General features: G+C 30.1%; 4 protein-coding genes across 5 annotated transcripts; 1 reads left to right on the top strand and 3 right to left on the bottom strand.

The window, feature by feature from the left end:
- Nucleotides 1–1,713: 1,713 nt before the first annotated feature.
- On the bottom strand, nucleotides 1,714–6,363 carry LOC101511673 (F-box/FBD/LRR-repeat protein At3g51530-like). Of its 2 annotated transcripts, XM_073369268.1 has the most exons (3): nucleotides 5,941–6,363; nucleotides 2,182–2,358; nucleotides 1,714–2,078 (listed from the first exon to the last, which is right to left on the bottom strand). In XM_073369268.1, the coding sequence occupies exons 1-3, from the start codon at nucleotides 6,253–6,255 to the stop codon at nucleotides 1,803–1,805; spliced, it is 768 nt and encodes a 255-aa protein (XP_073225369.1). In that variant the 5' UTR covers nucleotides 6,256–6,363; the 3' UTR covers nucleotides 1,714–1,802. The 2 variants fall into 2 exon arrangements, 1 of the variants encoding a protein (XP_073225369.1); XR_012163299.1 differs by lacking the exons at nucleotides 1,714–2,078; nucleotides 2,182–2,358 and adding an exon at nucleotides 5,064–5,388 and having other exon boundaries at nucleotides 5,941–6,078.
- Nucleotides 6,364–9,178: 2,815 nt separating this feature from the next.
- Nucleotides 9,179–11,900, top strand: LOC101498623 (ornithine carbamoyltransferase, chloroplastic). Its single transcript, XM_004500941.4, has 5 exons — nucleotides 9,179–9,425; nucleotides 9,629–9,969; nucleotides 10,678–10,809; nucleotides 10,913–11,188; nucleotides 11,499–11,900. Exons 1-5 carry the CDS (start codon nucleotides 9,263–9,265, stop codon nucleotides 11,679–11,681), a joined length of 1,095 nt encoding a protein of 364 aa, XP_004500998.1. The 5' UTR covers nucleotides 9,179–9,262; the 3' UTR covers nucleotides 11,682–11,900.
- Nucleotides 11,901–12,700: 800 nt separating this feature from the next.
- Nucleotides 12,701–16,226, bottom strand: LOC101499594 (uncharacterized). Its single transcript, XM_004500944.3, has 7 exons — nucleotides 15,923–16,226; nucleotides 15,465–15,803; nucleotides 14,866–14,904; nucleotides 14,514–14,621; nucleotides 14,036–14,133; nucleotides 13,759–13,870; nucleotides 12,701–13,176 (listed from the first exon to the last, which is right to left on the bottom strand). Exons 1-7 carry the CDS (start codon nucleotides 16,079–16,081, stop codon nucleotides 12,925–12,927), a joined length of 1,107 nt encoding a protein of 368 aa, XP_004501001.1. The 5' UTR covers nucleotides 16,082–16,226; the 3' UTR covers nucleotides 12,701–12,924.
- A 2,209-nt stretch (nucleotides 16,227–18,435) lies between these two features.
- LOC101499899 (gamma carbonic anhydrase 1, mitochondrial-like) lies at nucleotides 18,436–22,653 on the bottom strand. Its single transcript, XM_027335038.2, has 5 exons — nucleotides 22,425–22,653; nucleotides 21,853–21,996; nucleotides 21,179–21,304; nucleotides 20,934–21,085; nucleotides 18,436–19,005 (listed from the first exon to the last, which is right to left on the bottom strand). The coding sequence occupies exons 1-5, from the start codon at nucleotides 22,537–22,539 to the stop codon at nucleotides 18,715–18,717; spliced, it is 828 nt and encodes a 275-aa protein (XP_027190839.1). The 5' UTR covers nucleotides 22,540–22,653; the 3' UTR covers nucleotides 18,436–18,714.
- Between the last annotated feature and the right edge of the window lie 591 nt (nucleotides 22,654–23,244).

Raw genomic sequence — 23,244 nt, 5'->3', positions numbered from 1 at the left:
ATAATAATAATAATAATAATAATAATAATAATAATAATTTATAATATTATTAAATTTATTATTATTATTTTTTATAATAGTATTTTGATTTTTTAATTATTCAAATAATAAAAATAATTAATAATAAATACAAATATCCTTTAAATGGCAAAAAAAAAAAAAAATTGTCACAAGGTCGTATCGCAGGATGCGACCATCTGTTAAAATGAGAAAAAATCTTTTTCAGGAGGTCGCATCCCCAAATTGCGATAAGCAATTGGGGCAAAAAATAGGACATTTCTGTATAGTTTTTTCAAACTAGAGCATTTTGGGATAAAAAATTCAAAAAAGGGATAAATGGATCAAAAACCCATAAATATTATCCAAGTTAGCAAAATGAGAATAAAAATAATATACTTTATACACTTTCAATTTTTTTATTTAACGGATTTACAATTTTTTTATTTTTTTATTTTAAAAAAAAATGCAGACCTCTGTTTCTTAATTTTTGTCATTATTTTCACGATAAATTTAGAATTCCTTAGATGGAAGTGTCAAATTGAATAATAAAATGACAAATCATTAAGAGACGTCACAACTCATACATATTAGTTAAGTTAAATTAAACTATTATTTTATTATTTTATTAATGTAATAAACTTACAATGAACGGTCAAAAATTAGTTTAATCGAGTTAAGAAAATGAAGAATACTAAAAAAATATTGATATTTCTTTTTAAAATAAAATGATATTTAATTTGAAGGAAAAGTTTTAAACACTTTTAATTTTGTACGAAGTTTTCTATTTTAATTGTCAACTTTGTGCAAAAAAAGAATGTCAACCAATTTAATTGACTCAATTAGAAGAATTAAATTCGTTCATAACATTAGTGGTTGACCAAAATCACAATTTATATAGGTAGTGAGATTAAAAGTGTAAATAAAAACAATAAAATAAACAAATTGAATGGAAACTGACTTGCATAATATTGTAATGTTCTACAGCAACTCAGCACATAATCCACCTATTCCTTTTTTTTTTTTTATGATCTAGTTTTTCTTAGTCTGCCCCGTGTAATCCTAATGCTATCTTCCATTATTGTTTCGTTCGAAGAAGGGTTTTCATTTTCATTTGCAGAAGAGGATGTAGGGAGTGCTGCTTCAATCTCCATTGGCTCTGCGGCCTCTGCAGGTGCGGTTCGGTTACCAGTGTAGAAGAATTCTTCTTCTGACTAATTAAACTTGATAAAGAGGAGAGTGTTTTTGGTACTTGAGAAGTACCCAACTCCTCTGCTACTTCCTTCTAACTTGAAGATGGAAGAAGTGGGAGAAGTCGGAGCCTCAGCTTGTGGTGTTGTTTCATCATTTTATGTATAGAGTTAAATTTATAATTTATAATTTATAATTTAAAATTATGTCAAATCCTTAAAATAAGAAATAAATCCTAAACATATTCTAAATAGAGATATAAATTAGAAATTTTAATAATATCTTATTTTAATTCTTAAATATATTTAATCTAAATCTATATATAAATAAATTTTTTTAAAGATATTTAAATATATTATTTTCAATAAAATAATTAAGATAAAAAAAACCATAAGTAAGAAAAGAAAAAAATATGTAAAAGTTGACACTTGCCTGAAATTAGTATGGATTTTAATTGCACGAAAGACAACATATACTTGAAAATATATACGACATAGAAAACAAAATAGGGCCGAAATCATGTCTTTCAATCACCATAAAATCCCACTCTCATATATCTATAATCTAAAAAAAAAGTTAGGGCACGTAGGAAATTATATATATCCTTGCCCTCATCAATCGAACATAAGATTACAACTCCTTGGACACACAGCTAATTTCTTTAATATTTGGTACTTTGTCTTTAAATCTATGCAAGAGGCAGTATGAATTGTCATGGTACGTAGTACTTTTGAATTTAGCATAACGTATTCGACAAATTGAAGCTGACACTCTCTACCTCTACAATTTGTAAACAAGCAAGTTTTAAGCTGACTTGAAAGACATTCTGGAACTACTTGTGGGTCCTCCCAATTTTCCTCATCAAATTCATTTTCTATCTCTTTCTCCTCCTGCAAACATTCAAGTAAATTTCCACCCAAACAAAAAGCAAAGTTAGGATATGTAGAGGTAGAGTTAACAAAATAAATCATAAAATCAAATTATCTATAGAACCTCATGAATGATGAGACGTTGAAGCTTGGGACTTTGTCGAAGCACTTCTAGCATCCACCTCCACTTGTGAGGCCAGTCACGATAAATTTTATAATTAATAAAGATAAAAAAGTTAAAGAATAGCTCCATTTGAGTTAGATTGTGAAAAGTGGGGACTTGGAAAGAGGAGGGCGATTTCTGCATGAATTACAACCGCAAATCAGACTATTTTATTTTTTTTTATAATGCAAATCTAACATATTTCAGCACATACAAATAAATAGAAAAATAAATTTATTATAATTGAAGAAAATAATTATGTATATTTTTGTGTGTGTACCTAAATAATTTAGATTTGATTTAGTGACCATACAAGATTTACTTTAAAAACCAATTAGAAACTTAATTCAGAAATAACTTATTTTTATTATGTCAATCAATTAAATAAATACTATAGATTAACTTCAACCAGAATTATTTATTTTTAGTAAATCATAATTATTTATAAAATCTTACATATAAAATTTAAAGAGACAAAACATAAAAATAAAAAATCATACCAGTTTTAGGGTTAGGACATGTGCTCTAGAAATCAAGAAGAAAGGGATAGCTGTAGTACTAGTCGCTCTCACCAGATTAGGCAAACATTTAATGATTTCTATTTCATAACTGGAATCTTTTCTTACAAGTATACGATTTGTTTGCAATTCCTCTAGAGCTGGACAACCTAAGAGAAAATCGATAATATATTTAGGATGTCTGAAACGCACACTATCCAAATGGAGAGATTTGAGTAGTGGAATATTTATACGAGGAAGGTCTCGCACAATTATTTGTTTCAACTCAAGAACCGTAAGAGTCTTACAAGTGAAAATGTTAGAAGCTAATGTGATATGTAAAGATTCATACTCCATGTCAAGAGCTAGGGTTTCAACTCTTCTTTGTATTGCTGCATTAATAAATTCATCCATTTGATTGTTAGCATTGCGTGCAACAAAACGTTGGAGGCGGAATGATCGAATTGGTAGGGAGATGTCACGTGATACGGTGATTGAGTATAAAACACGACGAAAGACGGTGATCTCTGAGAATGGTTGGGGGAAGAAATCCAGATCGAGGACTGAGAGCCATAATGGTTTCCATCTCTTTGAGAGGATGCTTGTGGTGGCAGAGTGTTTCGTTGGGAGAAAAGAGAGAATGTGACAAATAATTGAGTCTGGAAGGGCACTAAGCATGTCTTCTCTTCCAATCAACGACATCGCAATTGCATCAAACGATTTACTATACCTGCCACCTTCAATCGCACTATGCTTTTGCTTTTATATACACAAACCCAATATATCTACTAATTCTAAAACAAATCTCCACTAGTCGTACTCACTATTTTTTAGGGCCATATAAAATCTCGACAAATTCCTTTTTCTTTTTTTTCAAAATCTTAATAACTATTTTCAGGGAATATAAAAACTGAAATAATGTACCCTAAAAATTCTATTGGAAAATGGCATATAGTACACGTGGCAAGCTACTTAATTTAATGATTTCTCACAATATGTTAACAAACAAAAAATCAATTTAGCCAAAGTCATAATTAGGAAAATCAATTTGCATATTATGACTAATTCTTTTCCATAAATGTCGTACAAATACTAAATGTCAAATTTTTTAATAACAATAATTAAATTAATTCTTAAATTGATTCCATTTAATATCTATCATTTCCAATAATTTTTATTAATCACTTTTTAACTATTTTTACGGAATAAGCAACTTATTGCAATCAAGGCTCCAAAAGCTAGTTTCATTGAGGTCCCTCATCCTGACGAGGTGTTGACTTAACTGATATGTATGTTAAACTATGTTTTTGGTATAACACGTTTCTAATTGACTTCTCACTCAACTGCTCTGTACTTCTTGAAGTACTTCTCTTCTGTAACATTGCCACCCTAAATTTGCTTATATTCTTTATTACAATGTTCTTGCTGCCCTTGCTTGTTAATAATATTATATTTCATTGTTAGTTTGAAGTCCTTATTTCAGGAGTCTTAAATTGATATTTTATATCCTCGAAGCAAGCACGATCAAAGTGTCAAATTGAATGATGAAATGATAAGTCACTAAAAGACGTTAGAGACTCACAACACATATGTATTAGATAAGTTAAATTAAACTATTGTTTTATTCATGTAATAAATTTACAATGAATGGTCAAAAATCACTTTAATCGAGTTAAGAAAATGTAGAATACAAAAAAATATTGGTATTTCTTTTTAAAATAAGATGAGATTATTTTAAGGAAAAGTTTTAAACACTTTTAATTTTGTATGAAGTTTCTATTATATATATTTAAAAGAGACTCTCGATGTTGCCTCATCATATAAAGTTTCTATTGTATGATGTGTGTATGTTGAGAGTATCTTTCAAGAACTTCTTTAATATATTTAATCTCTATTTCTACTTCTCCTTTTCATTGTACCATTTCTTTAATACCTCTAAAATCTATTAAATAATATTATTTTATAATAAATTTATCAATTATAAAATTATTTTATAATAATTTATAAATTATTTTAAAATTTAATAATAATTTATAATTTATATTATTATCAAATTATTTTATAAGTTATTTTATAATAAATTTATAAATTAATTTATAATATTATTAGTCATTTATCAATGGTAATAATTTATATTATTAATCATTAAATTCGATAAAAAAAAACCACATAATCACTCATAAATATCGTAAAAATTCAATTACTCATTAATGTCAATCTATTTATAATTACTTTCAATTTATGTCAATCTATTTTTTTAAGTAACATTTTATAAAATAAAAATATATATTTTATTTGACAAAAAATACACAAATTTATTAAAAATAATCATAAAATACGAATATATGAAAAATTATTAAAAAATTTACTTTCAATTATTAAAATACAAAAATTTATTTAAAATTTAATATATATAAATATATTAAAAAAATATAATAAACAAAAGTTTACTATATATGTATTCTAAATAAATATGAATCCCTTCACTGCAAGATTAGTAAAGAAATCATCTTCAGAATTTATGGACCGACTCTGACTCCTTGCCCATTCCACATATTGTTTCTTTCCTCCAAAATTCTCATAATTCAAAACAATCAGGAAGCTCATAATTCAAGCTCAAAACCACTTTAATCCCATATCTTCTTGCTTCAGCTATTACAAAGTCCAATCCCTTAAATTTTATTTTTAATATCCAACAAAGACAGAGCAAATAATCAGGAATGAACAACTAGTATACGAGCACAAGTATAATAATTATTTTTGTACAAAAAATAAAGAATGGAAAAATTATAGTAATTAATTAAAGTGACACTAATAAGTATTTTTCTGTAACAATTATTGTAAATAAATTTGAATTTTGTTCATTGAAATTACAATGTCAAATTATTATTATTATTATTATTATTATTATTATTATTATTATTATTATTATTATTAGTATTATTATTATTATTATTATTATTATTATTATTATTATTATTAGTATTATTATTATTATTGTTATTTTGGTCTAGTGTTAAAAAATACCCTAATGTTAAAAAGTTGGCATTGGAATTTCAAGCGACGTAATTTAAATATCATATGAGACAATTGTAAAATAGTAATTAATATCACTATTATTAATAATAATTTTTCTTTCCTCAATTAAAAAAAATACTATAATTATAAAATAAATTAAAGATTTAAAAAATGGAGGTGAAAATTGAAGAGTAAATGAATTAACCTGGAACATATCCTCATTGTAGGATCCAGGAGAGTATTGTAGTGGTTTATAACCACCATCACTAAAAGCCCAAGTAATTGCTATGTTAAGTCCATGATTTGAAGCCTCTTGAAACGTTGATGAAACCTTGTTTCTTTGAGATGGATCAGAAGCAACATACATTAACCAATATGCATTAAAACCATTTGCATAATAGGGGCTTCCGTTTAGCATAAGCTGCACTCCTCTTGTTTCCACAAACTCACTATCTGCTTCTACGTGGAATAGTGATGAGAATGCATAGAAAACTAGAATTAGAAAGAACTTAGGCTTCATTATTATTTTGTTCTTTTACTTCACTCTTCCGTATATTATAGTTTCAATATTTATGATGGAAATTGGAGAAAATACAATGGGGGCTTGCCGGCCTAGCCTGGGGGTGGTGTATATAGCAACTAGGAACCAACCGCAAAGCCTCACGATCACGAGTGACTATTGGTACGTACATGCGGGGCCACCATATGCTTTATTTATTAAGGTCACATGATATCATATGAGTATGCACTATGGAAAAAGAAAAGTTTTCAAAAAACATCCTAACACTTCAATAATACTATGAGATAAAAAAAAAAATTAAAGAGTGATTTAATAGATGATATATAATGGTGATGTGATAAAAGAGATTAAAAAAAATAAATAAGTGTATGATAATAATAGGTGTATGTATGTATCATTGGTGATGGAAAAAATGTGTGGCAATAAAAATCATATGCCCCTAATACCATACTAAAGTTGGGAATTTGTCTTTAATTATTTTTTTAAGTTAGGACATCCTCGCATTTGTGTGTATTATTTTTTTATATCGGTTTTCTTTATAAATCAAATTGTCTTTATTTAACTCTTAATAATTCATTCTCTCTTATTTAAATAATTTATTTTATTTATCAATATTTATTTAAATACATTAAAGTCATCAAATAGTAAAGTTAGAGAATTTGTTTCATAAAAAATAATGCTCCAATCTAAGTATATTTAGACAAAAGTTTGTTTGAGTCAAGTAAAAGAGAGATGTTTTAAATTGTTTTTGATTGATTATTCCACCAATCCCTTCAAATCCCCCAAAATGGGAGAATGAAAATTCTACCAATATTCAAGTAAAGTGTACTTTTAACTTGAATGTTTTAGCCTTAAGTATCATACAATACTTTTAAAGGTAATATTCATTTTGGCATAAAGATATTGTAAATAGTAATTTGAAAAAATATTCGTTCAAGATTTAATGGTTCGAACTAGCGATGATTAAATCATATATATTAAATAACATATATAAATTTATGGCAACAAAAATAAAAAAGTCAAAATATGTGTTGTTCCAAGCAAAACATAAATTTTGAAAGATTAATAAAGTCAGGGGAATTTTATTTGGCATATTAATATTAGTATTTAACAAAATAATAAGCCAGAATCACTAATTTGTTTTTTAACTAAGTATTGGGCTATGTAATTTAGTTAACTATTGGCCCAAGAAAGAAGGTCTTACCTGAGCTCATAATTTCTAAAAAGCCCTAAGTTTAAAATTCAGTAGCCGTCACCATAAGTTTTTACTCCTTATTTTATTTTTGTTCATTTTTGTGTAACTTTGTGATGTGGTAATTTTTACTGGTTTAATCAAACTCATGGATTTGATTTTTGCTTCGGTAGAATATGACTCACCTACTGCAATATGCGAAGCAAAGAAGATGTTTGCAATGTTGGTCCATCCAAAGAACATGGTCGGATAAACTAAACACCTTGTAGTTTCAGTTATTTCTATAAAATCTGTCGTTTCCCTCCGGCTCAAATCGCAGAACCATCGGTTTTTAACGGTTTCAGCTGTTCAGATCCGGTTTTTTTAAGTTCCGATTTAGAAGGTCGTTTGGACTTGACAACATACTGACTCCTGATTGAACCGGGCCAACCGGCCAGTCTAGTCCGGTTTACATTCAGTATTTATTTTCAAGGAATTGTGTGTACCGTTTCTATTTATTTTCTAAGCATCACTTTTATATACTTCAACACAATTTTAATTCTAACATTAAAACCAAACAAGCACCGTAAGTACCGTTTCAAATGAATCCATAAATTAAAAACGTAACCATGGTTTTCAATGCAATATAATATAGAATAAATGATTTTTCAAAGCAAATGTAAATATTGTGATCAGTAAGAGATTATACAAGTGGAATGGCTAAATAACTTTTAAAACTCAAAATTCATTAGTTTATTTACTTTTTAAACAAATAATTAATAATATAATAATAATAATAATTATTATTATTATATTTTAAAGTAATAAAATATATTCTCAATTTTAAATTTAGATATCATATTTAGATTTCAAATATAGAAATAGATGTGAATTTCTTCAACATCACTAATAAAATTATTAATTAAAATTTAAAAATGTAATTCAGCAATTATGAAAGATTAATAGTATATTTGGAAACGCAGTATTTACAACTAAAAATTAGCACAAATATCTACTTGATAGTTAACGAATTATTGTTCTTAAATAAAAGCGAGGACCTAATTTTAGATAATATGTATTTTATTAAAATCAACAACAAATCCACATATAATTCATTAATGACATCTTCCAACTTAATCACCACTTAATCTAGCCACTTTCTTCTCGATCCATTCTTTTTTTATTTAGAGTCAGTTTTTAGTTTTAAATTATTGTTGTGTACTAATTTCTTTTCTAGTTTTAAATAACTTTTATGTATATTTAATATTTTTTAAATAAATAAATAAATTTTATGTATATTTAATATTTTTTCGTAATTCAAATGTCTTGGTGTAATATTGTTTTGTTTTTTTTTTTTATCTTATTTTAATATTTGTTTCATTTAAATTTAATTTAATATAGATTAATTTATATTTTCACCAATATTATATCTCTATAAATATAAAATTTCATATATTTTAATTTTCATCATACTTATAAATTCTGTAATATTTGTAATCAAACTTTACTTTTATGTTAATAATATTAATATTATAATTTTATTTATAAATTATCGTTTTTATTTTAGTTTTTAGTGACTTTACATTCTATTGATTTCTATCCCTGCGTACTGATTTGAATAAATTAAAATGTTTTTTTAGTAATGATATATAAATATATATATATATATATATATATATATATTTAAAATAAATAAATGAAGTGACTTTAGTAGTGGGTATAAATAAATGGAAAAATGGCATAAAATGAGACAAAAATTATTCAGAAGTGAAGCCAAGAAAAAGAAAAAGAAAAAGCAGCAAGTGCGGGTGACAAGAAGGGAGTAGAGAGAAGAAAATGGCTGTGATCACTGCCCACACTTACAAACCCTACCTCTCTCACTCTCCTCCCAATCTTCGCCATTCCTCTCCCATTTCCGTTTCTTCTTCTCCATTTCCGCTCAAAACAACTATACCATGCCTCGCCTCTTCCCCTCTCGCCGCCGAATCACCTCTCACCGGTAATCTCACCTTCGATGTCTTCCGATTACATTTTCAGATTTAAATTTCATCTAATTAGGGTTTCTTAAACATTTCAACTAACATATACCTTTTTATATTCTCTTATTTAGTAGAGTAGAAATCTTGATTTAAATATCTGTTTTGAGTTTTGAAGTGGATATTGAGTGAGTGATTTTTATTTATTTTTTGTTTACTCAAACAGCGAAAGTTGGAAATGCGAAGAAAGATTTTCTTCACATAGATGATTTTGATAAGGAAACTATTTTGAAGATATTGGATCGAGCTATTGAGGTGAAGGCATTGCTGAAATCAGGGGATACGACATTTCGACCATTCGAAGGGAAGACAATGTCAATGATATTTGCTAAGCCATCCATGAGAACTAGGGTTTCGTTCGAGACTGGTTTTAATTTGTTAGGTGGCCATGCCATTTATTTAGGACCTGATGATATACAGATGGGTAAGCGGGAGGAGACTCGTGATGTTGCTCGTGTGTTGTCTCGATATAATGATATCATTATGGCTCGTGTTTTTGCTCATCAGGTATGGTGCTAACTGGTGATCACTTAGATTTGCTCGGTTGCTTTGTTTAGTTATATTTGATATTGTGTTTGGAAGTGCCAAGGAAAGCAGTTGGCTTCACTTGGGATAGGGTTCAATATGTTTCTCTCTGATTTGAAAAACAACTCTGCGTTTGTAAGTTTAATTCTCTATGTACTTTTGGGGCAAGAGTAACTGAGACAGTGGTCTTAAGATGTCATTAATTCTCTATATCCTTTTGGATTTGTTATGCATTAATTGAATTGCAAAGGAGGCATGCATAAAGTTTGATTGTAAATACATCCCAGGATTATTGCTATTTCCTGTAGATAAGAATCTCTCGATATAGACCATGCATAAATTGATGGAGTAAATTGAATATGCAACTACGATACATATACAGATAACTGAAGAACAATACGTGGCTTTATTATTGTGTCCTGTACTGTATAGGTTGTGTGTGTAGTGTTGGATTAAATGTAGTGCTAACATGAGACCTTGAGAAGACTTAGCAGAATCTATCTGGATTATTTTGATTATTAGCAATCTCTTACAATTTTAGTTGTGGCTTTATCTCAAAATGAAAGCAGCTGCTTCGTAATTGTGAGACTTGTTGAGTGTAATTTATATCTGCTTCAGAGATGTGCTTAATCTTTCTGTCAATAAACAAGCACTTTTGGTTTATTCCCCTTTTTATTTTAATATTTGCAGGACATACTTGATCTTGCAAAGTATGCTAGTGTCCCAGTCATCAATGGTTTGACAGACTACAACCATCCCTGCCAGATAATGGCTGATGCCCTTACTATGATTGAGCACATCGGTCGGTTTGAAGGAACCAAGGTCAGTTTGTGTTGTTTGTCTTGAATAGGTTGCTTCTTTCTAATTCTCAATGGCATTGGTCAGAGAATGGCTGCCTGATCATATTTTGCGATATGCATGTCAGGTTGTCTACGTTGGAGATGGAAATAATATTGTCCACTCATGGTTGTTGATGGCAGCTGTAATTCCTTTTCACTTCGTCTGCGCGTGTCCAAATGGTTTTGAACCTGATCCAAAAACAGTGGAGAAGGCAAGGAAGGCTGGAATCAGCAAGATTGAGATAACTAATGATCCCAAAGAAGCTGTTAGAGGAGCTGATGTTGTGTATTCAGATGTCTGGGCCAGTATGGGGCAAAAGGAAGAAGCTGCATACCGTCGCCAAGTGTTTAATGGATTTCAGGTACTTAATATAATATTGTAATCGCAAAGGATAATGTTTGAGTATAAACAAGATATATTTTGATAAGTTTGTAGGCAGTATTTTTTTTTACTGTAGCCACCTGGGATTTAACTTAGACAGGACATAGCTGTTGAACAATAGTTAGGATGGAGTAGATTGTCCAACACGGCTAAAGTTGGAAGTTGGATGTCACAACATTCCCTCTATAATTTTCTGCCCTTATTTTGGTTCTGTGGCCCTAAATGCTGGTCAGTTTGTGAAATGTTTGAGTTGTATAATTAATGCACACGTGAAATCATGCCTTATACAGGTGGATCAAAGTCTTATGGATATGGCTGGTTCAAAGGCATTTTTCATGCACTGCTTACCAGCAGAAAGAGGGGTGGAGGTGACTGACGAAGTTGTGGAAGCTCCATATTCAATAGTCTTTCCTCAAGCTGAGAACCGAATGCATGCACAAAATGCCATAATGCTCCATGTACTTGGCAAGTAGCTGATTAGATGATATTTTGGTTTGAGCAATGTTAGTAATGTACACTTTCAATAAATTGTTTTGGACTTTAGGCTAGTGTTCACTTGTAACAGTTGGTTTTAGGCTTCCGGCAACATCAGTATAAAAGTTGTTGGAACTTGAGTTGCGTTTGTATTATGACTAGCCACTGAAGAGCAGCCGAGTCTTTTGAAAATGCTAGTATAAAATTTTGTTTTCCCATTTTAAGCTCTCAGCCTATCACAGTATATGGCATTTTGATTTAAGGCGTATGACTAGCCTGAAGTAGTAATTCAAGGGAAGTATCAATCTTTCAAAAAGATAATAATAATAATGATAATAATAATAATATTAAGATAAAAGGAATATGCTTTGGATCTTTGACAGATTTTTGTGTGGATGTTTTAGATATTGATTATTCAGATATTCTAGATATTTGAGTAACTAAGGAAGATGTCGATATAATCCATGAGAATATTTTAAATTAGCTAGTATCTGATAAAATAGCATTAAAAAATATGTAGAATTATAAAATGTTATATATAGTATGAAATAAAAATATTTCAAATTCTTACAAAAGTAGTTGTAATACTCCGTTTCTATTTACATGATTTTAAGGTTGTATTGGCCCATTCCCATATTTATTCATTTATTTTTAAAACAGTACCATATTTACTACATAATTTTTTTTAAGATTAAAATATATAGTAAATTTGATGCATAATCACTTTTTTATTTATTTAGAAAATGCATAATCTCTTCTTGGTGTCTTTTTTTCTTCTAAATAGTTTTTCATTTCTTGAAAGAAATGGATATGATCCTAACTCATATACAAGTTAAAAAGGAAGAGTTCTTCTAACACAAAAAAAAGAGCAAGAATTAGGGTTGAGAACATATTTTATATGTCCATAAAAATGGCTTTGTTCTCAGTTTTGGTTTACCTAAAACTTCACGAACAAGCAGCCTCATCTGTGATACTTTGTACACAGTTCATCAGAAGATAAAAAATATAGATCCAAAAATGGAAGTAAAGTTCAACTTCGTAGTTAATTAATACTCGTGTTTCATAAATCAACTCGTGTTTCCACCAAAAATATCTAGCCTCCGAACCAGCCATAAATTATTATGGCAGTCGTTCCAATTGAAAGTAAGAGATGAATAGTAAAACTAAAATTGAAATACAAATGCAAAAGGGCAAAGGAAAAAAATAAGAAGAAAGCAATTAGTTAAACAAAATTGATAATAATCATTTGCATAAGCCATCAGGCGTGGGAAGACCCTTAACTTGCATCTGCTTGTACATCCATTGCCAATTCTCTGATGTCACCTCACCGCCAAGAGAGCGGATTACAGATCCACCACTGCATGTACCTACTTTGCAGGATTCTTCTAGTGACAAACCCTTAACCACTCCGTACAAAAATCCACTTGCAAAAAGGTCTCCGGCTCCAGTAGCATCAGTTGCTTTTGATTCCCCTATGGCCGAGACACGTATCATCTGACAAGTAAAAATATTGGTTGGTAAATGATAGATACAATTGATCCGTCAATCCTTCCTTTCAGCACCTATACTAAAATGCGAGTTGACACAATGACCAAGTGACAAGAAAGTACAACTATAGAAGGACCACAATGTGCTTAAACAATATTCATCATGTCAAGAGCAAATAATTTTTTTCCAAAAATGAGTCCCATGATGCTAATGTGGGTCAATCTTTACTGATAAGAATGATGAATGTTGAGGGATGTTCAATGAAAGATCATAAAAAATGTAGAATGCTGCCGAGTACACCCTTTCCTCATAAGAAGTAATGCAAATTTTGAGTTTATTATACTAACATTATGGACAAAGAACAAATGAACTAGCAGTAAAGCTTCAGCATTGTGAAACAGATTTTATAAAAGGAAGCAGAATTTTAAACCAAATTCCTACAAGGTGAAATTAGCTAAACCATGGGTTGTTAATTATCGTGTCTTGCAGTACATAAACCAACTGCACACATTCACAAAGAGGGAAAAGAATTGTAGAAGGAGCCAAGCATAACATATTACACAGAAGGACCGCAAAAAATTAACAAACCTCCTTCCCGTGTTTAGCAATGCACCCATTAGAGCCCAATGTTACCACAGCCCATTGGCAGTATTTGGCAAGATATTCTACGGCAGCTATCGGATCAACATTCTGTTCGCCCCTAAAATTCATCATAAAGTAAATTTATATCAATGATTTAAAAATAGATAATGCACATAAAATGGAATAAAGGAAGTCAACAACTTGAAAACTAAATCAATTGATTCTTCATAAAAGGATATCTTCATATAAAGCAGGGTTGAAAGGGACTCCTATCGACAGTCACCTTAAAAGTTCAGTTGCCTCGTCTTCATTGGCAAAGCAGAGGTCTACGCTTCCAGATTCCAGCAACTTCAGAAGTGGTAGCTTAAAGTTCCTGACCATCTTGCCAAAATAAAGAGATCATTGTGTGTGAGAAATGAAATGCTTACATAAATTATGCAAATGATGTTATTACTAAAGAGTCATTTCTCTAACAAATGATTCTTAAAAATAAAATTTGCATACATTCATATGTGAGACTTTATAGAGAAGAATATGATCTTGTAAAGCAGATGACAACAACAAATCAAGCATGTTCGGTAATTGTTTGGGTGAAATTGTGAATTAAATGGCTAGTGATTTTACTGATTTAGTAGTAGCTCTTTATCAGAAAAACCTACTAGAAAGGAGCTAAATTTTCTTTTTATGAAACCTTTGAAGCCAATCTTTTAAAAATAACTTTTGGGGATGGGAATGTCTGAGTAGAAGCGCAAATAAAATACCTCAAAACTGGCCAAGTCCAAGGAAACAAGAAGACCTTCCTGTTTGGCCAAAGCAATGGCTGCCTGAATAACATCAAGGTTGAAAACTGCATATCTCAACACCAACCACTGAAATGTAAATATATCAACAACTAAGTACACAGAGAACCCTTAGATGGACAGAACAGATGAAGTGCAACTTTTTAGTATGTTTGTAGAGACTAGATATAAGGCCAGCGCACATTCATTTCATTTTACAGTACATTATAGTGGAATAAACAAATAAAAATATTAACAAAGATTGCTTGAACCTAATAATTTAAATCCCTGCTATCAAAAGTTTCACAAAATTTTAATTGATGAAGAAGTGAACCTTGGAGCCTTTGAAATCCTCGTTCGTCAATTCTTGAGCCTACCAAAAAGAAACAACATATAAATCAAACTTTCTCTAGACTCAAATTCAATTATAAATAAAATTGACTAATTACAGACATATTATAAAGAATAGATATAGTTTAACCTCTTTTAATTATTTAGATGTAATAAAAAGTTGCATTTTCCAAACTACTAATGATTTTTATTTGATTTTGTAAGAGAACTTGTAACTTCTTTTTTTGCTTATATTTGAATCCACAGTAGTAACAACAAAGCATCCATAAAGGGGAAATTCTAACATGAACCACATTCCACCAAGGAGCAATATTTGAAAAATGTTTAAAACTCCAACAACCAGGCATAGTTTCTTTGAAGTAGACGTTAATGGTCATATTCATTTTCCATACTGGGATAGTGACATAAATGATACTGATTCAATAAAAGTAAAGGAAAACAAATATGTATTACATTTAACCATAGAGACGAGGAGGATTATGAACTAATAATTCTGAATAGAGACCGGTACATGGTGGACCACTTATGAAGGTGGTCCAGAATAGAATTAACCGGAAAAGGGTGGTTGAGATGAGACAATACCTGAACTTTAACAGCATTTGAGAGACATGGCCGCATGGTACGATTACCCAATTCATCGACCAAGCAAACACATTGTGCAGTGTGTCCTTTCTTCTTACGGAGTCTAGAAAGATCAACACCATTGGAAGACATATTATTGACAAATAACTGTCCCTGTTCATCATCACCACAAGCCCCAATAATACCAGTGGAAATTCCAAAACCACTACTCAAACCACGAATTGTATTAGCAACACTTCCACCAGCCATAGTTTTCATTATTGAAGAATCAGACTCATTGGAATTATTATTTTTAGATTTAACTTCCCTCAGTATATATTCAAGCTCTTCAATTGCAACCTAAATAAAATAAACACCAAATTAAGGGGAAAAGAAGATAGGGAATTAATTCAATCCACCATAATACTATTATATATTTGAAGAAAATATAAAAAAGAAACGCAAAATTGAATACATACGGGAATGGAGCCACCACGTTCGCCGGGAATTCTATCGAGCAAGGACAAATCAACGTGAGCCACGTTATCAACGAGTGCAGATGGTTGAAGACCCAAAATGAAGGGAGCTTCGATTTCAATTTCATTGTTTTGCTTCTTACAAAAGCTTTCGGCTACCATTGCTAATTACTTAGAATAGAACCGAAACAGAAGAAGCTGAGGGATTTTTTTTCTCTTCAAATCTATGTATCTTCTACAAAACATGAACGTTGCCCCATGGAATCACATTCACAAATTTATTATATAAGGCGCCACACATAAACCCTTTTTTTTTTTTTCTCCCATTTTTTTTCACTCCATATAAATAGCAACAGATTGCGACTAATACTACATGATTTGTGATAATAACACTTTTTACGTCTTCGTTCCATAATAATTTTTTATTGGTCACTTTTTTTTTTCTTTCTTTCTTTTAATAAATAAGATTTGACGTCTTTATTTTGATTTATTTATAAAGACAAAGTCAAAATAAATGTTATTGTCACCAAAATAAAATAAAATAATATAAAAATCAGTGTTAAATAATTTTAAATGAGACTAATAAACAAAATGATATTATGACAATAAATAGTCTAAACCATTACAAAATATATTAATATAGGAGTTCCTACAACGAAATACTTTATCCATTTTATATATGATATTAAATTTTAAATTTAGAATGAAACTATATAGAAATATAAATTTATAATGTATTATTATTAAATAATATTATAATATATTTGTATTTTTTTTGTTAATGATATTATAATATATTACTTCATCTCACACATAATTTTTATATTTATTATACGTTTTTTGATGAAAAAATTACTTTAGTCAAAAAATAATAGTTTAAATAAACATGTCAAATTTTTTTTTCCTCGTTGCTTAAAAGTCCAGTTAATTCGATACAATTTTATAATTCAAAGAATAAAATATAAATAGTATAATAATAGTAATTTAAGATGACCAATATTATATTTACATCACTCTTTACTCTTATGGTAATAAAAAATCCTACACATTCAAGCAAATAAATATTTTAACTATGATCATAGTACTATTTAAAGATTTTTAATTATGAAATATTAATAATTGTAGCATATATAGGTAAATCAATTTATTCACGATCTCTAATTGTGAATTTAAAGATTATATTATTTTCAAAATAAAAAATAAAACTCTTTAATAGAGTATGCACAAAACTCTTTAATTCATATAATTATTTATTAAATTAACTATTTAAAAATGTATATACGTATGAATTTAAAATTTTTATTTTTTTTTATTCAAAACAAATATATAAATAAATATTATTCATTTTTTTTTAACTAAATCTAAATTTTTTTAAAAATATTTATTAAAAAGATCATTAGAGTGTAGTAAACAAAAAATAGATCGAAATGTGTGTTTAATTAAGATTCACAAATTTTTTATTTTTTAGTTAGTGTGTTTATACAACTTTTAGGTATACTACAAAAACACGTAATAATAAAACTAAGAAAACTTCATATAAGAAATTTATTATAATTTACACAATAAATTTAACTTTGTATTATAATTATAAATTAAATGTGATCAACAATATTTCTTAATATACATAAAAAAAATATTCTTAATATACATATGTAATTTAGTTATTTTTACTTTAAATTCATTCAAGAGGAAGTATATGCTAAGATAAATAATGAGTAATAATGATAACAAAAATTAGTGCATCTCCTATATCAATCATCTAATAATGATGAGAAATGTTTATGCTAATTTATCTTACATTTTCACTTTACTCTTAATTAGGAAGTTTAGGAGGGAAAAGCTTTGGAACAAAGAAGAAAACGGAGAGAAGGATGATCCTCCAACTTAAATGGAGAATATTTTTCTTCATAATTCTTAATACACTAAAGTGGAGAACACAAAAAATGCATCAAGGAAAGATTTTGTGAATATTGGATAAATTCTTTAAATCTTTATTTTTATTTTTATAATACTCTCAAAATTTTAAAAAATATATTAATTATGAACATTTCTCTTCTCATTTTCGACTTGAAATTTTTTTTATCCAAATAGGATGGAAATTTTCTTTTGCTCTCGTCCCTTCCCTCATTCACTCCCTCCCCAAAACCTCCAAACTGAAAACTGCCTAAGCAAGAACAAATTTTGTTCTTTAACTTTTTAAAAACAAAAGAGTTTTTAAAAAGTATAATCAAACTGTACCAAGTCTCCAGTTTAGTCTCCTCTAGCATTCTAATCTAAGTCTACAGATGAATAAATCAAAGAACGTGAGTGGAATCAATCAAGCACCATGAATGATTTTCTTTTGAGCTTGCGCCCCTGCGACCCAATATAGGACTTCTTTTAGATGAACTCAGTCTTTACATTCTCTGGGTCTAATAGCAGACAATCCACTGAATATAAAAACACAGGAGTCAATGTCCTCCTCTTATTTAGAATTTCATCGAGAGCTTATGAACAGAATTGAGACAGAGGATGTCTTGAAGAAAAATGTGAAATCACTTGCATAAAATACATCAAACACTAAAGATCAACATACACAATCCTATCACCCTCTTACATTTCCCAAAGTAGAGAACATAGTTTTAAATATGGAGCAATTGCTTCCTGGAACTTAGAAGGAGCAATAACTAAAGCCTAGAAAATGTTTGGTGTTATTTGGAACAAAAATAGTCCCTCTCCATGAGTTTGAAAAAAAATACCCCTTGATGTCATTTCAAGATTGGAATTGAAGACAATGGTTTTAAAGACATCAAATCTTAAGAGCTTTGGTTAAGAGCTTTCTTTGCTTTATCAGGTAAGACATTGTCTGGAAGAATAAGCTCTGGCGGGATCTCACGAACAACACCCAACATAGAGTCGTACTCCTCATCTTTACGTGCATATTTCTTACGAAGCACCTTCTCAAACTCAATTTCTTCAAACGGCTTTGAGTTTTCTGCTGCATGGACCTGTGCAAGGTTATTATAATTGGTGGCTGACTGAGAGATAAAAGCTATCTCTTCATCAGTGAGCTTTCTCAGAAACTTCGCTGGATTGCCTGCCCAAACCTGCAAAATAAGCAAGTTTGTGTTTACAGATCATGAATGATACACTTGGCAAGTATTCAACAAGAGCAGGCAAACAAACATTAGAACTTTACAATCTAGCCGGATTTCTGGGGAAAAAAAAAATCAAAATTAAGGAATGCTTTTCATCACATGATAGATATTAATAAGTGAAGAATGCTTATGATAGTTTCAGGCTTACAATTGGGCATGCTTTATGGCATTCATAGGCGCTCTATGTAATTGTCAATAACATGGAAATTTTCAGATTATGTTTGAAAGTTAGTGACCTTATAAAAGCTTAAATCAGATATATTTAACAGATTTTCCCACAAGAAATAACATCAATATCTTGAATCAGTGAATCTAATGATAAAATGAGCTATGTAGTCAGTAGCAGATAGTGTAGTGTAGCGGCCAACCCCCAAAACGCTATAGCAGTGTAGCGTGTAGCAGTAAGACCGCTACGTCGAGGTCTAGGGAAACATTACAAGCAATTTATACCATACACATACAGAGACTAAAAAATAGAAAAATGCTAATACTAAAGACATATTCATTAGTCACAACTTCAAAGTTCATTGCTACTAATATTTTAAATATAATATAAAGCAAAATAGAGGACTGTAAACACAGAAACAAAAAAACAGAGCACAATAATGGGGTACTATGAGAAAGCTTTGAGAAGAAAGCTCTGTTGGTACGGACGAGAACAGCGCAGGGACGAGTTGAAATCTGCTTTGAAACGAAAGCTATGTTGGTAGGAGAAAAATGGTGGAGAAGAAGGGTCGAGAAGAAGCTTCAGAACATAGCTTTCAAATAGGAGAAGTAAGGTCCGTATGATTACTGTACGTGTATACCCTTTGTTATTTTTATGCTTAAAAATAACCTAGAAAGAAAAAGACAAAAAAGAAATTAAAAAACCCTGAAACGGTTAAAAAATGAGGTATTTCTGACTTTCTATTCTTAAATTACTGTAGCGTTTCTTCCGTGCGTGAATTTGTCTTCTCCCATCTGGGATTTCACTGCAAAGAACACCACTATGGCCGGAACACCGTTTTGCGTAGCACAGGGCCGCCGCGACGCAACGCCGCAGTAGCGGCCGCGACGGCCGCAATTGACTAAAGAGAAAATGAGCGAGCAAGTATATAAAATGATGTAGTTCAAGAGGCACTGTTTAATGAAGAGGCAATGTAATAATCCTGATATTAGTATTAAGTAATAGTTAAGACACGTAATATAGGAATGTGGATTTGGGTCTAGTTAATTAGGGTGAGGATTTAGCAAGGAGGTAAAGACAATTAAAAATAGCAGGTGTACCCATGTTGAACAAGTATCCCTATGGTACACTTCGGATACTCCTGGGTCCTGACTGTATTTCAAAATATTTTATCTCTATCTTTGAACTTTAATGCCTATATAAATTAGAAACTTCTTGTTTTGGCTGTAGGTGTCATGATGATGGGAGTCGTAGCAGTAGTGTTATTGACAGAGAAGTAGAGAAATAGCAGCCAGAAGACAGAATAGGTGAGGTTTTTACAAGGGCTTTAATGCTTTATGTTGCAGAAACCTCTTGGACACCAAAATATAATAAGATTATTGAGGAAAATTTTAAATTAACATAATAAAATACCAATGAAAAATAACTCAAAGAATATTCCTAATGCATAATATACTAAACAACTTCAACACTACAATATTTATCCAAAAAATATCTAAAAAACTAAAGTGCATCCCTATAAAATTTCTATGAAAAATTCCATAAAATAAACAAAAAAAAGATATAATTGAACCCCAAGTCCTAGAGTGCAAGTATATTATGATAACTCAATAATGAATTATTCACAAAAACAGTTAGACTAAAATGTGCATAATTCTAATTCTCATTAAGCAGTAACCACTAACCAGACAGTATACACCCATAGACATACCTCGCCAGATGGAATCCTTGTATTCTGTCTCACAAGGGCCCCAGCAGCAACCATGGCATTTTTCTCAACAACAACACCATCAAGTAGAATTGCACCCATACCAACAAAAGCCTCATCCTCAACAGTACAACCATGTAAAACAGCACTGTGACCTGCTCAGTGAAAATTTTTACATTTTAAATTTGAAATTTCAATTTAATTATATAGCGTAGCACATTGTTGATCATGGCAAAATTATTACTCACCTACAGTAACATTATCCCCAATAATAGTAGGCAAGACCTTCCCACTTAAATTTGACTTTGCAACATGCACCAGGGAGTTATCCTGAATGTTAGTTCCACTTCCAACTCTGATGCTGTTAACATCACCTATTCAAGATGTTCAGTTAAAATATGATTCCTGGTTGCATATAATTATCAAGTACAGAGACAGAGAGACTCACAATGATTTCACATCCAATCTACTTTAGAATATCAGAAAAAAGCAACTTCCCATGAAGATAGCATTTCAATTTTTCAAAATATAAGAAAGACACTTAATTGGAGTTGCACAGAATTGCTGTCTTTGTTTTACAAAATGCGTAGCCCAGATAGAAATAAAGCATTACTAAAAATCATCTAACTGTTGGAATAAACAACTTAATAAAGCACTAACCACATAATCTTGTATCATATAAGTGTTTATGCAAAAATAGTTTTTGTATAAGCTAAAAGTTGATTTCATAATATCTCTTGAAGAGCTTACGGAAATAAAGTGAAAACAGCCAATGTTCATGTCATAAGTGGTTTGCAAAAGCTCTCACAAGTACTTATGTCAGTAAGTACTCTGAAATAAGTAATTCCAAACAGGCTCTAAAAGATCTCATTAGTTACATAAGCATCAAATCATTCAAACCAAATGGTGTCAATTCCCTTACCTCTCAAGACGGATCCATACCAAATTGATGACCCCTTTCCAACTTGCACATCACCAACGATGGAAGCACTTGGTGCAACAAATACATCCTTATCAATAACAGGAGCCTTGTCAAATATGTTCATCAGAGTTCGATGCCTAGACACTGAACACAAGAAATAAGAAGACTATTGAATAATATTATATTTCGCGGCAGAATGGCACAGCAGTACAAACAGCACAGAAATACCCTTCTCAAGATGTAAAATACTCATATCACCAATAAATGAGATCACTTAAAGTACAAGTGTTCGAATTTGAGGCAAAAAAAATCATCTGATTCAAAGATTAAAACTACACTCAGTTTGGTTTGGATGACTCCTTTATAAAACCTGATTTAAATCCGATCCAATTAACAATTTGTAATATAATATATTTGACGGCAGAATGGCAAAGCAGTAAATAAAATGAATAGAAGAATAAGAGGAATAAATGAATCTAAGATGAAAATTGAAGAAGAAAGAAAGCAAGGTAGTGAAGAAAATGCGAAAAGGAAAAGAGAAATGAAATTAGGTGAAAAGGAAGAAGACTGACGCTGCTCTTGGAAGTAGTAACCACCCTGAAGGCGGGAACCAAGGCGATCAATGGCTTGTCCAGTTTCTCGAATCCAGAATCCGACGCTGTAAATCGCTCTTCCAAGGGTTCCCATTTTCTTCAATCAAAAAAACACTTTCGAGTATTGAGCTACAGAGACTAAGAGGTCGAGGTCGAGGTAGACGTGGTAATGAATAATCCCTTTCCGAACGAAGAGGGCGAATTGGGGTTTCCACTCAAAAAATGAATCATGTCCAATTCATTCAAACAACATTTCAAAATGGGCCCAGCCCAATTAACTGGATTGGCCTGCTAACTGCACTAAACAATATTCACATTCACATTGTGACAAAATAAAATATACTTCCATTAAAATAATATTTTTTAAGTTTTAGTTCTGATAAAATATTAATGTTGTTAGTTTGGAAATCATAATTATTATTTCTTTTAAGATAAAAAAAGATTTTTTTTTAAGGCTAGGAATAATAATCCTCACAACAGGATGAAAATGAAACATGAATCTTCATATTATTTTTATAAAAATTTGGTTTATAACCAATTACTCCTTCCAAAATAAAAATAAAATAAAAAAATGTTTAAATTTTTTATGTATTTAATTTTCTTAGACATCGTAAAAAGTTTTACTCAGACAAATAATAACTGATTTTATAAGTAATTATAACTAAAGTCAAACATTATTAATAATTTAACTGTTGTAATTGATTGATAGTATAAAAATTATTTATATTAGAAAATGTTCATATCAATGTAGTCATTGTATACTTGAGTGTTTCGAAACTCTCATAGACTACTACATATT

This window comes from Cicer arietinum, chromosome 5 (genome assembly GCF_000331145.2).
Source record: "Cicer arietinum cultivar CDC Frontier isolate Library 1 chromosome 5, Cicar.CDCFrontier_v2.0, whole genome shotgun sequence".
In the NCBI taxonomy this organism is placed as follows: Eukaryota; Viridiplantae; Streptophyta; class Magnoliopsida; order Fabales; family Fabaceae; genus Cicer; species Cicer arietinum.
This window is presented reverse-complemented; position numbering and strand designations above follow the sequence as displayed.